The sequence below is a fragment of the Buceros rhinoceros genome, unplaced genomic scaffold (assembly GCF_000710305.1).
Source record: "Buceros rhinoceros silvestris isolate BGI_N320 unplaced genomic scaffold, ASM71030v1 scaffold18527, whole genome shotgun sequence".
In the NCBI taxonomy this organism is placed as follows: domain Eukaryota; kingdom Metazoa; phylum Chordata; class Aves; order Bucerotiformes; family Bucerotidae; genus Buceros; species Buceros rhinoceros.
In genome coordinates this window covers 12,926-24,952 of record NW_010420627.1, presented here as the reverse complement: position 1 = coordinate 24,952, position 12,027 = coordinate 12,926, and the positions used below count along the sequence as shown (strand labels likewise).

General features: G+C 59.2%; 1 protein-coding gene across 1 annotated transcript in view; it reads right to left on the bottom strand.

Moving 5' to 3' along the window:
* ANXA6 (annexin A6) overlaps positions 1-9,045 on the bottom strand; it is an 11,222-nt gene extending 2,177 nt beyond the window's left edge. The window contains exons 1-20 of the mRNA XM_010139375.1: positions 8,970-9,045; positions 8,575-8,669; positions 8,308-8,421; positions 8,132-8,222; positions 7,942-8,021; positions 7,809-7,865; positions 7,543-7,636; positions 7,364-7,459; positions 7,054-7,112; positions 6,664-6,786; positions 6,389-6,447; positions 5,910-5,988; positions 4,994-5,075; positions 4,687-4,781; positions 4,151-4,264; positions 3,469-3,559; positions 2,660-2,739; positions 2,392-2,463; positions 450-546; positions 44-139 (exon numbers count right to left, since the gene is read on the bottom strand). Of these exons, the coding sequence (XP_010137677.1) occupies positions 44-139; positions 450-546; positions 2,392-2,463; positions 2,660-2,739; positions 3,469-3,559; positions 4,151-4,264; positions 4,687-4,781; positions 4,994-5,075; positions 5,910-5,988; positions 6,389-6,447; positions 6,664-6,786; positions 7,054-7,112; positions 7,364-7,459; positions 7,543-7,636; positions 7,809-7,865; positions 7,942-8,021; positions 8,132-8,222; positions 8,308-8,421; positions 8,575-8,669; positions 8,970-8,982 (1,687 nt within the window). The 5' untranslated portion in view covers positions 8,983-9,045. The remainder of the gene's footprint in view (positions 1-43; positions 140-449; positions 547-2,391; positions 2,464-2,659; positions 2,740-3,468; positions 3,560-4,150; positions 4,265-4,686; positions 4,782-4,993; positions 5,076-5,909; positions 5,989-6,388; positions 6,448-6,663; positions 6,787-7,053; positions 7,113-7,363; positions 7,460-7,542; positions 7,637-7,808; positions 7,866-7,941; positions 8,022-8,131; positions 8,223-8,307; positions 8,422-8,574; positions 8,670-8,969) is intronic.
* Positions 9,046-12,027: the final 2,982 nt, after the last annotated feature.

Below are 12,027 nucleotides of genomic sequence, written 5' to 3'. Positions count from 1 at the left end.
TCGGGGGAGACCTGCCCCAAGAGAACACCCGGCGGGCACTGACCGATGGCCAGGAAGGCGTCCCTCACATCTCCTGACATCCGCTTCCTGATGGCGTGCTCCACATCGTGGTTGGTCATTTTGATGAACTCCTGAAACACTGGGAATGGGGGAGAGGAAAGGGTCACCGCTGAGCTGCTCCATCCCAGCCCTGAGCACCCAGGAGTCTCAAAAGCCTCAACCATGGAGACTTCTTAGACCAGATGGGACCAGATCAGACTAGGGTGACCTCAACCAACCACCCCAAATGCAAGGCCATGCCATATCCTCCCACCACCGCTGGGGAGACAGAGCGCAACCTCAGCCTTGGGGTAACCTCAGTCTGCTGCTGCCCACAAGTTCCACCAGCCCAGCCAAAGCCCTTGTGCTGCCGCTGAGGGTCCAGCAGCAATGGAGGAATGTGGTCCTACCTCTGCGGAGGTGGGGGTAGCTGCGGGTGCAGAGGATGCTGAGGAAGCGGGTCTCCAGGGAGTCACTGGAGTCGTTGCTGGAGACGTCAGCAAGTTTCTGGGAGAGCAACAAAGAGTGAAGAGGGAGACAAGAGGATGGGCATAGCAGAGAGACAATGATGTCAAACAGCTCTTCCTGGGAAAGCCAGTCCTCAGCACCCTCTTGGAAAGACAGTGGCCTTTTATGAGTAGGAAGATAGCTTTTTATTTTTTCCCCCCCAAAAAAGTCATTTTCTGAGTGTGGATGTGAAGGTGCACAGCTGCGCACTCACACAGAGGAAAGGTGCTCTCCTGGTTTTATGAAAAAAGCTTTGCAATGCTCATGGTTAAGACCAAGCCAGGGAACCAGCCCTGAGTTCCACGCTGCCAGGAAAAAGGGCCCTGCATGCAGGCAGTGGGCGGGATTGGTACCCAGCCCTCCCACGGGCAGAAAGGTGGCTGTCTCTCTCTCTCTCTCCTGCCCAGGGAAGAGCCCTCGTGAAGGTCCCATCTGCCTCCTTGCCATCCATCCAGATGCAAAGACCCCAGAGCCCTGAGCAAGCGAGCACAGCCCACGTGGCCAGAGGAGCCCAGCAATGGAGGGCTGCTGTTCCCAGCCCCGCAGCCGAGGACCGCAGCATGCCCTCAAACATGCAGAAGGCTGAGGAGCGAAAGGGCAGGCACTCACCAGGGTCTCAGCTACAACCTGGTGGAGAGAAAGAGAGAGACAGGAAGACAACAGGGTCAGAAGGTGCTGCTCAACCTTTGTCCTTCCCTGACAAAGTGAGGGAAGCCTACCAAAATCCCCTAAAAAGACCTCTCCCCAGCTCCCCTGTGAGTGGGCCTGACCTTAGGACCTCTCCTTCTCCAGCTTGGCCTCTACACCAGCACCTGGGGTGGAGGAGTGGTCTTTGGCCAAGCAAAGTGAACCCCCCCACCCCTGGGGCTTGGGTGGAGCAACCAGCCTGTTGCTCCTCAGAGAGCGTCTGTGCCTGGCCCCAGGCTGGCTCACACAAGCCTGCAGCAGGAGGAGGGGAAGAGCAGCTTTGCTGACAAAACAGAGCACGGGGCCAGGCCAGCTGCCCCCTGGCTGGTTCGTCCCTGTGTCTGTCCCCCTGGCTCTCTCTTTCTCCGCTGCAGGTCGAGGCGAGCGGCAGTGCATGCGGCAGGGTGCACCAGCCCAGCATCCGCTCCCTCTGCCGGCAGCGGTCCTGCCGGAGAGCTGCCCTGCTGCCCGCATGCGATGCAGCAAGCGGTGCTGGCGCAGGATGGCCAAGCGAGAGCTCGGGTTTGGCCCTGCACCCAGCTTCCCAACCCCGTCCAGAAGAGACTTGGCAAAAAGCAGCAGCAGGCGAAGAGGCACAGCCCGAGGGTCACAGGGCTCAGGGACTGGGAGCTGAGCCAGGCCCCAGCACTGCCCAGCACCATTTCTGGCTGCTCAGCCTTCCCCCTCTGGCTCTGCACAGCCCAGAAAAGATGATGATTTGGGGGCTGGGGCTGGCATCCTGTCTTGCTGGAAGGGGGAAAAGCAGCTCAGGCTTCAGGGCTGTCCCATGCACAGCACAAAAAAGCAGGTGGCTCCTGCAGACCAGCTCAAAGCTGCCATTGAAGCTCAAGTGCCAGATTTCAGCATCAAAGTGTGTTACTGGACCCCAAAAGTGGCAGCTCTGCACAAGAAATGGTGCAGTCCCCTGTTGGCAGCTCCCTGTCACGTCTTGCAGCTTCTCCGTGCATGGAGCAGCAAGGCCCAGGGCATCAGAAATCAGGTGGGGGAGCTTTGCCTCCAAGGATGTCACTTCACCTGACATTCCCCCTGCATCTTACAGACACCCTGCCCCAGAGGCGTTTGCTTCCCTGAGGTTGCCATTTCCAGACCAGGGGATGCAGCATCCTCCTGTTTTTGAGGCAGAGCCTGTAACAGCACTGCCAGAACGGTTCTTACCTTGGCATCTTCCTGTGCCTGCGTGACGTTAGCTGGTCCTTCATCGCGGTTGCCCTGCGGATCAGTACAAAAATCATGGAGCTGGGGAGGGGACATCTCCTGGGAGAGCCCCAAGTGAGGGGGTGGCAGACAGGGTCCAGCAATGCTGCCCAGTCAAGAGATGATGCTCTGTCTTCTCCACAGCCACTGTCCTCACAGACCCCCACTGTGGCAGGGAGGGAACAGTCCCCAGCAAGAGATCTGCCCTTACCAGAGCCAGGGAGACAAGAATCCTCTTGAAGTGCCCTGATGTGTCGGAGCTCAGGTCATCTTCCAGGCGCTTGTGGTAGGCTGTGGAGAAGGGCGATGACTGAGCCCTGCACGCTGCCTGCAGCTCTGCCTCCCACCCCCCAGTGGCTGTTCTAGATCCCCATGGGGCCTGTGGATGGTGGTGGCCCATGGCTGAAGCAGATGTCTCCATCTGCTGTTTTCAGGCCTGGGGAGGGTGGGATCACCTCAGCAGCTCTAGTGCCCCGGGCACGAGCACAGCTGCTTGCTCCAGGTGCTCCAGAGGGAAAGGGATCATTCTGAAAGGTCTCTCAGGGGAGGAGACATTGGTGGCAGAGCTGGGGCATGTCACCATGACATGGAGAGAGGCCAGGACCAGTGCTTTGCTGGGGGTGACCAGCCACAGAGCCATCTGTTTAAACCCACGGGCTCTCTGGGGGAGAAGAGGCTGGGGATTTAGCCTGGAGCTTGCAGCTCTTGTTCCCTAGGGAGAAGGAAGCGTGGATGGAAGGGAGAAAGAAGTGCGGGTTCTGGGGGTGTGAGAAATCACAGGATGGGTTTGAGGGCTCCTGCCAGCCTCATCCCTGGTTTCCACTTCTCTTTAATAAGGTGTTGGACCTGGGGAAGAGCTGCTCTTGCCTGGAGGAACAAATAGACCTTCACAGCAACAAGTGACGGACACAACCGAGAGACAAAAATTGTACCCCAGGCTTTGGAAAGGTTCTTGGTACAGCATTAAATGTGGTCCGTGACCAGGACCTGCGTGCTGCCCCTGTGCCTCCTGTCCCATACCTTCCTCATACGCCTCATTGATAGCCTTGATCTCCTGGTTGTTCCGCGTAGCCATGATTTCGATAAGGACTTTCTCATCTGTGCCGGCCCCCTGGAAGAGAGTGGCATGACGAGGTGCTGTGGGTGCCAGAGCTGGATGGGCACACAGTGGCATAGCCCCACCCATGCCAAGTAAGGAGGGGACGCTCTAACCCTAGGGATACCCTGTGCCAAAAGTCCACCATGTCCAGCAAACGGCCCCAAGGGCTGGTGGGAACTAGCATGAAAGTGTCCAAGTGTGCTGCTGGAGGGGTCCCAGCTGGTGTGATTGGTGGATAGTGGTGCATGCCACTGGTTTACCCCTACCCTGGCTTTGCTGTGGCTGCCTGCGCCTAGCAGGGCAATGCTCCAACTGCAATGACCCCCCTGGGGATGGCAGTGGGAGGCCTCCCTGAGCGGTTTTGTGTATGAGCTGGCTGGAGCATGCTGGGCTACAAAGAGGCCAGACTGGGCTCCCAGCAGGTTATGAGCGCAAACCAGCTCTTTCTTGTGGTTCTTTCTGCTCTGCTTTCCTTCCGTATAGCCCAGGGGTGTGAAGCTGGGGAGCACTCAGCCCTGGGGGCACAGGCAATGTGGGTACTAGCACCGTGAGAACTGCCTTGTCCTCACGTGCGGAAGCCGGTAGCACCAGTGTGGTGGTTACCTCCACGGCCTTCCTCAGCTGCTTGGCATCGTACTGCGCTGGTGTCAGCATGAGCCCAAGGATCAGCTTGGCCAGGCTGCCTGACAGCTCGGATTTCAGGTCTGCCATCAGGTCCTGCAAAAGCGTTTGAAGGTTCAGCCCCTGGGTCATTCTGCAGGGATGAACTAGCTGAGGAAACATAGGGGAAAACCGGGCAGGAGAGTGTGGAGGTGGGAAATGTCTGGGAAGACCCTTGGGGTGGTTTAAGGTCATGTTTTGGGGGGTGGCTCTGTGGACATCCCAGCTCTGGAGTCCTTTGTGCAGGTCCGAGGATGGGGCAAGAGGAGAGGAAGGAACACTCTGCCCTCTGGCTGGCAGTGGACCCAGAGCGGAAGGTGGCTTTGACAACTCAGTCTTCCTCAGGGGTGTCATGCTGGGGCAAATCAGGGTGCCCTGGCTGCCCACCGCTCCCTGGGCAGGGTTTCTTTCAGCAAGGGGCAGATCTCTGCGTGGGAGGGGGCAGGAAGGAGCAGGGTGGGAGGGGAGGCCAGCAGTACCCTGCCATAGTGAGCCTTGTAAGCCTTTAGGATCTGCTGCCTCTGGGCGTTGCTCCTCTGCGTCACCACCTCGATGATGGCCCCTTCGTCTGTGCCTGCAATGACAGCAGCAATGCTGGGGAGAGCCAGGGGGCCAGCAGAGCCACCCCATGTCACACCGGCCCTCCCCTGCAAACTGGGCAGGTGGAGAAGAGGGAAAAAAACGTTTCTTTATTCCCCCTGGGGCTTTCCTGCAGCCCGTGGTGGGTTCTCTGCCCCAGGAGCTGTTGAGGAGCAGGAAGGGGCTGAGCGTGTGGTCCCCACTTACCCAGGCCCTTCATCGCCTTCCTCAGCACTTGCGCGTCCCCATCGTCGTTGAAGCTTGCTGCGGGCTGCACGGTTCCTCGCAGCTGTGGATGCACAGAGGGATTTGAGTTCGTCTCTGAGCTGGGTGGAATGGAGGGAGGGGTGGAGAAAGAGGAGGAAAGTGCTACCCGGAAAGCTGAGGCCAAAGCAGGTCGTGTGTTAGTGCAAGCACCTGGAGCTCAGTGAGGATGTCCCCGCCACTGTCACCCCTTCCATCGAGGGACAAACCGTGGCCAGGACAACAGAGAGCAGGCGGAACACAGCAACAGACAGTCCCTGGAGTGTTGGTGTCCTGCTCGGTGTCATACCCTCCTCCCCCAACGCTGGGACACCTCGGCTGGGGCTGGCCGCATCAGCTGGGAGGCAGGAGAGGAGTCTGAAAGGTCTACCCTCCTGCGTCCTTACAGCTCCCAGCATGCCTCCATCCTCCCCGTGCACGTAGGGCTCCGGGTGCCCTCTCTGACATTCCAAAGCACCCTCTTTGTGGGTTCCCCCAGCTGCATGCAGGGTGCTGGCTCCCCATGGCACAGCCATGCCCGGGTATCAGGGTGGGCTGCCCTGGGGAGCAGGAGGTCTCTGGTGGGCACTGGAGCCAGGGCTGCACGTCATGCATTGCACAGACATGCAGAGCCTGCAGCCCCGAGGGAGGGAGGCCTCTGAGAGAGGAGGGGGTTAGTGAGGCTGAGGGGTACAGCCAGCCCTGCCAGGGTTACGTCCCACCAGCCTCGTGCCCCCAAACCACAGAAAGGCGTCAAGAGAAGCCGTGGAGCAAGAGGCAGAGCAGAGGTGTGGGGCTGGCTGTGCCCCACAGCAGAGAGAAGCAGCCAGGGGTCCCAAGCTGGCGGGGAGCAGAGGTGGGGTGCTGGGGGATTGCTGACCTCTACTTTGGCCACCGCGCTAAGCTCCCACATCCGATAGGCCACCTGCGCCGCCTCGGGGAAGAACTCACCTGCGGCACTGCAACGGGAGGGCAAGGACAGGGCACGGTGAGCTGCCAGCAGCCACCCCCCACCCCATCCTGCCCCTCCACAAGGGGCCTTTTGTACCTGCTGGGTGCTGGGCATGGGGGTTAGGGGGGCAGGAGCTGGGTGGGGACAGGGGGAAGCAGGTGGTAAATCCCAGCGGGGGAGCATCCTCGCTCCAGGAGTTTGTCTTTTCCCTGCGGGGCTGCCACGTGCCAAGAAGGGACGATGGCATCACGGCTGGCCATGCAGAGGGGCTGCAGGGCCCCTTGTACTGAACTGCTGTCACTGCGGGTGCTGCAGGTCCAGGTGCTCCACCAGGATCTGACCTGGAGGTTTGTACCCAGCACCAAGGGGTCGAAGAGGGACAAACAGGGGGCGACAGGCAGTCTTACTCATCATCCCCTCCACACAGCTTCAGCAGAGCCTTCTTGTACTCCCCAGATGTGTCCTCCTGGAAAGACAGACAGAGTTGGAGAACATGTGGCAGAGAGGATCAAGGTAGTGTCATGGAATGGCCACATGAAGACGGGTCTCCCTGTGCCTTAGAGATGGACACCCAGCACAGGGTGGCCGGGGAGGGGGCTTAGCCCTCCCATGAGCGCTGGCATCACAAGAGGGGCAGCACTATCAACTGCTCGGAGGGTGACTGAGGATCCTCCGCACTTACCTTTATCATGTTGTGGAGAGATTTCTCATACTTGGTCCTGAACACCTCCCGGATGTCCAGCATGTCAATCTCGCTGCGGGACACCATGATGCGGATCAACGTGTTGTCTCTCGTGCCCAGCCCCTGCAACGAGTAGCCCCCGCATCAAGCCTGGGATGGCCAAGCAGCCCTGGTCAGCCCATCTGGGACCCTCTGTCAGATTTCTACGCCCTGGGTCTGAAGGAATAACTCCTTCGGAGGGAAGAGCAGAGGCCCAGGTCACATAGGTCCTGTCCTCACGGACCTGTGTTGCCCTGCCCTCCAGCAGCACTCTGTGGCAAGGGGACCTCTCCTCTGGCCAAATTCCTGCAATGCTGTGGGGGACCCCCAGAGAAGGGACAATCCACTCACCTTCATGGCCTTGTAGAGCCTGTCAGCAAAATACTCTGCCGTGCTTCTGATGCATTTCACTGGGGGGAAATTGAAGCATGGTGAGGGACGCCAGCACCCAGCTTCACCAGTGCCCCCAGCCTCTGAGCACCCACATCCCCTGGGCACCACGTTCAGCATTCCCTCCTACCCACCCTGAAGGAGCCTCCTGGAGCTCCATGAAATAGGGTACAGCTGCAATCCCAACCCACTAGCTCTGGCGCTGAGCCTCCCACCCCGGCAAGGCCAGCGGTGTGTGTTCACAGCACTCCCCGTGCAGGGGCTGACTTACCCACTGCCAGCATCAGCTTCTCAAAGTCTCCAGAGAGCTCTCCCCGGATACTCCTCTCGATTGGCTTCCCAGAAATCTTCAGGTACTCGTCAAAGACTGCGGGACAAGAGCGAGATAATGCCTGGAAAAGCTGCCAAGATACCTCCAAGGCCAACCCCGAGATCGCAGGAGGTGCTCACCCAGGCGGAGGTGCTGCTTGCTTCGCCGGCCAAGGATGTAGATGAACTGAGCCTCATCCGTGCCCCATTTCAGCTCACCGGCTTCCAGCAGGTCCTTGTGGGATGGAGAAGATGGCAGAACCTGAGTCAGGGTGCTGCTCACATGGGGCTCTGCCCAAGCATGGACATCCACCCTCCTTTCCCAGGCCTAAGTCCCGGTGGTCCCAATGCCACCAGCCCTGTCCCTGCCCACATGCCACTTGTCCCAGCAACCTGCCAAGCCTCACCTTGGCATCCTGCTCCACCAGGTCCTCACTCACCACGTCATCCTCCTCCCTGGTGCCCTGTGGGACAGAGACAGGCTCAGCCCCGCTGGCCACAGGCACCCACCACCTACAGACACTGGACAGATGGACGTACCTGAAGCAGAACCACAAGCATCTTCTTGAAGTGGCCTGACGTGTCTCCAACGATATCAGCCTCCAGGTCTCTCTCATAGGCTGGTGAAAGAGGGAAAGGTCAGGGCCTGGAGAGTTAGATCCCCTCACCTCTGCCCCTTGTCCTGGCCCAAGGGGACACAGAGCAGCCCCCACCTTTCCCCAAGCCTCACCGTCTTTGTAGGCAGCCACCAGGTTGTGAATCTCCTGGTTGGTGCGGGAGGCGAGGATCTCGATGAGGCACTTCTCATCTGTGCCAATGCCCTGTGGGCAGAGACACAGCTCCATGAGCAGCGGGGCCAGCCAGGGTGTCCTCAGAGGGGCCCCAGGGGGGCTGCCCACCCCTTACCGCGATGGCATCTTTGATCTCCTTGGCATCGCTGTAAGCTGGGGGCCGCATCAGGCTCACGATCAACCGCTCAAACTTCCCTGTCAGCTCATACTTAAGGTCTGCGATGAGGTCCTGGTGGAGGGGAAGAGAGGGGCTGGGAGACCCTTTGCTCCACAGCATCTCTGAGTGGGACCAGGCTGGGTCCCTGCATGGGCTGCTTGGTGACAGACAAGGCCACCGGTGTCTGCAGCAGGGGCACGGACCAGGGAGTGTTTCTGCCATTACCTTCCCATAGAGGGACTTGTAGGCTTGGCAGATCTCCACTCGCTGCTTGTTGCTTCTGGATGTGATAAGGTCAAGGATGGCTTCCTTGTCGCTGCCTGCGGGAAGAGCCAGGACTCACATTTAACCCCATGACTCGGTCTCATCCCCAAGGCTGGTCTTATCACAGCCATCCTGCCATGCCCAAAGCTCTTTCCGACCCAGGGACAAGAGGAGAAGCAGAGCCGAGCTGGCTCCAGGGAGGAAAGGGGAGCCAGGACAGGTCCTGGCATGCTGCTAGAGCAGACAGGCAGCTGAGAGAGGCAGCGATGCAGGATACCCAGCCATGCAAGGGTCAACCAAAGGACTAGGGGACATCAAGGTGGCCCTGGGGTGACAGTCCAGAGGAGCATCCGTACCAAATCCCTTCATGGCATTGTACAAGGCCTCTGCATCCTGGCTGGCGTCAAAGCCTGGGAAATCCTTCACCGACCCCCGGTAGACCTAGGGGAAAGGAGGCGAGAAGGTGAGAAGGGAAGGAGCAGCCCCAGCGGGGTGAGGGGAAGAAGCTGAAGCTGAGCAGGATTGGGATGAGATCTGATCCTGCTCGGGCTGCCAGAACGCAAAGCTCAGCCTCAAACATAAACACTTGTTCTTCTCGGTTGTTTCCTTTCCTGTTTGGTCTCTCTGCCTTGAAAATGGTTTGCGTGCCAGGTCACTGGAGCACACAGCCTTCCCACTCCTATCTTGCTGGCATCGCTCGCTGTTTAAGCTGGCTGTGACCTCCCTGCCATGCCAGCAAGAGCTGGTGGTTTGAAGGGATGTTCCTCGAGCACATTTGGGTTCCCAGCTTCATCTGGGTGGGGGGTTCAGTAGGAGAAGGGGAGATGTCACGTGAAGGTTGGACATGCTGAGATCAGGGGAAGGCAGGGAAGGGCCAGGGTGATCCCCCTGCAACGCAGCCAGGCTGAAGGGAATTATGAGGGTGGATTGGGAGCAATAAAGGAAGTAATTTTCCTACTGCCAGTTGTGAGCAGTGAAATCCTTCAGGTGCTGAGGATGCCCAAGCTCTGCATGGCCTCCAAGCGAGGGAACACATTGCAGGCACAAAATCAACAGGGGCTGCTAACTGGAAAGCACTGGGAGGTGCCACAGCCAACAACTTGTCCAGCTCCAACCGGGTCTGGTCTGAGGGGCTGGAGCAGAAATCTTGCATTCAAAGGAAAGACTATCCCAGGAGCTTGAGAAATCCTGGGAGCTGGCATGGTCTGCTTCTGTCTGCTCCTCTGTGCCTCCCACTGCACAGCAGGGAGCCCTGGAGCAACACTCCCCCAAGAGAGACCTCGGGAAAAAGCAGGGACCAGGATTCCCCTCGCCAGACCAGCTTTGTCCAGGGGAGTTCACCCTGGAGGATCCTGGGGCTGAACTCTGAAAGAGAGACAGACAAACCCCGGGTGGAAGCAGAGGTGGAACCAGCCCAGCCCTCCCTGAGGAACTCGGATGCATCTCCACCAGAGGCAGAGAGTGGGAAGAGCTGATCATCAGCATTTCCCTAGCGGTTTTACTGGGGAACCAGGCCGATTTGGGGCTCTCAGCTGCGTCAGCACCACGGGAAACTCGGCATCCTCCCTTGGCTCCGCTTGTACCACGTACCAGCCGGGTACACGCACCTCCCTGGGATCACCTGCTCGGGATCTGCTCAGGGCTTGAAGATCCTCAGGAGCTGCACAGAAGCCCTGACCCACTGAGTGCCTCCAGGAATCAACCTGAGGGGATGGAAATGGGGCAGCCCCATACCCACCACTCCCCCACATCCCCTCCCAATGCCATGGTGTGTCTCACCCAGTACCTTCAGAAAGAAACCAGCCTCTGCACCCCCATTTTCCAGAGAGAAACCAGCCCAGGCTGGGCATATCCCACAGGCTCTCTCAGAAGGAGCTGCTGGCACTGGTGTCCTACGTGACTTGTGTCCTACCAGGTCAGGCAAGAGGAGACGCTGCCCTTCGAGGGAGCCAGGCGGGCACGGGAACAGATCGTATTGCAGGTGATTCATCGGGAGAGCTGGATTTAGCCCCTCTTCCCGGCAGCTCCAGACCCTCCTGGCTCCGTGTAAGCTGCTGCCCACGCATGTGCCTTGCAGAGATGTGAATAAGAAGTTGCAAGGCAAAGGAGGTGCCCAACGGCCACAGGAGGGGACGATTAGTGGCTGGAGGGTGCTGGCATTACACACGTGGTGATGGGGAGGCTAGATGTTGGCTCTGGTTAAATGGGGAGGAGGAACAGGGCTCGTGTTCCTGCCTGCTGAGCCATTGAAGCACGAGCTGCCTGCCTTGCCGCAGTGCTGCTGTGGCGGGGGCAAGGGAAACTGAGGCAGGAGCTCAGCGCTGTGCATTGCCCCACACGTCTGTGGGAATGAGCCCCGGAGAGGTGCAGAGACATTACTGAGGAGAGAAAAACATCCCACCTGCTGCACCCCCTCTTATCCCCATTCCTCTTTCCATCCTCCGCTTCAGCTGCCCGGGGCCCCTCCGCCTCCCCTCCTCCAGCCTCTGAGTCATCCCAGCCCGCCTGGGACCTCCCAGCTAAAAATAAGCCAGGCTGGGGCCGGGAGGGTGAAAGCAAAATTCCTAGCATGGCTTCACTGTCCCACCGCGTGGCTGCTCGGGGTCCTGGACCATCGCAGGAGTGATGCTTACCCCCACCGTGCCTCAGTTTCCCCACCCAGAGGCAACCACCCCCTCGGCTGAGCAGGAAGCCACCCGTAATTGGGCTTGAGGCAATAATTACTTGATTTCTCAAGGGGATGGAAAACAGGGCCTGGCCCTGAGCAGCGAAGGGAAGCTCTGAACTCAGACTCCTCCCCGCCAGCCACAGCTGCCCACCGAGACAAGGTTTTCCACCCACGCCAGAATGTTTTCCTGACTGTGAGGGACCAACTGCTCACCCAGCTGCTACTCTGCAGCAGCCCCAGCTCGGGGCAGAAGAAATCCAGGGTGGAGTGGAGAGGCCAAAGCAGGGCTGCCTGCCTTGCTGTGGGCTTAGGTGGGATTTCTATCTGGCGAAAGCCCAAATCCCCAGTGTAAAGGGTCTTCTCCTCCCCCTTCCCACAGCCCTGCTTCTCTGCCTCATCCCACTGCCGTCCCAAAAAGATTTTTGCTCCTCGCTGCCCCTGCTCGTCCCACCCCAGCACGTCCCCCATCTGCAGCACTGGTTGGAGAGGCTGAATGTAAACAAGCTTCGGGCAACATCGCACCCCGATGCATGACACCACCTCCCTTGCTGCACAATGGAGGTGCTGCCCTGCAGGACCCCTGGTACCCATCCCCACGAGGTGAGGGTCACCCTTACCTTTCCTTGGGGTGCCATGGCTTCCCAAGCTGGAAATCACCAGAGCAAGGGCAAGGAGATGCTGCGGGAGGGAACAGAAAAGCTGGAGTGAGCCGAAGCCCCTCTGCAGGCTGCATTAGTTCGAGAAGG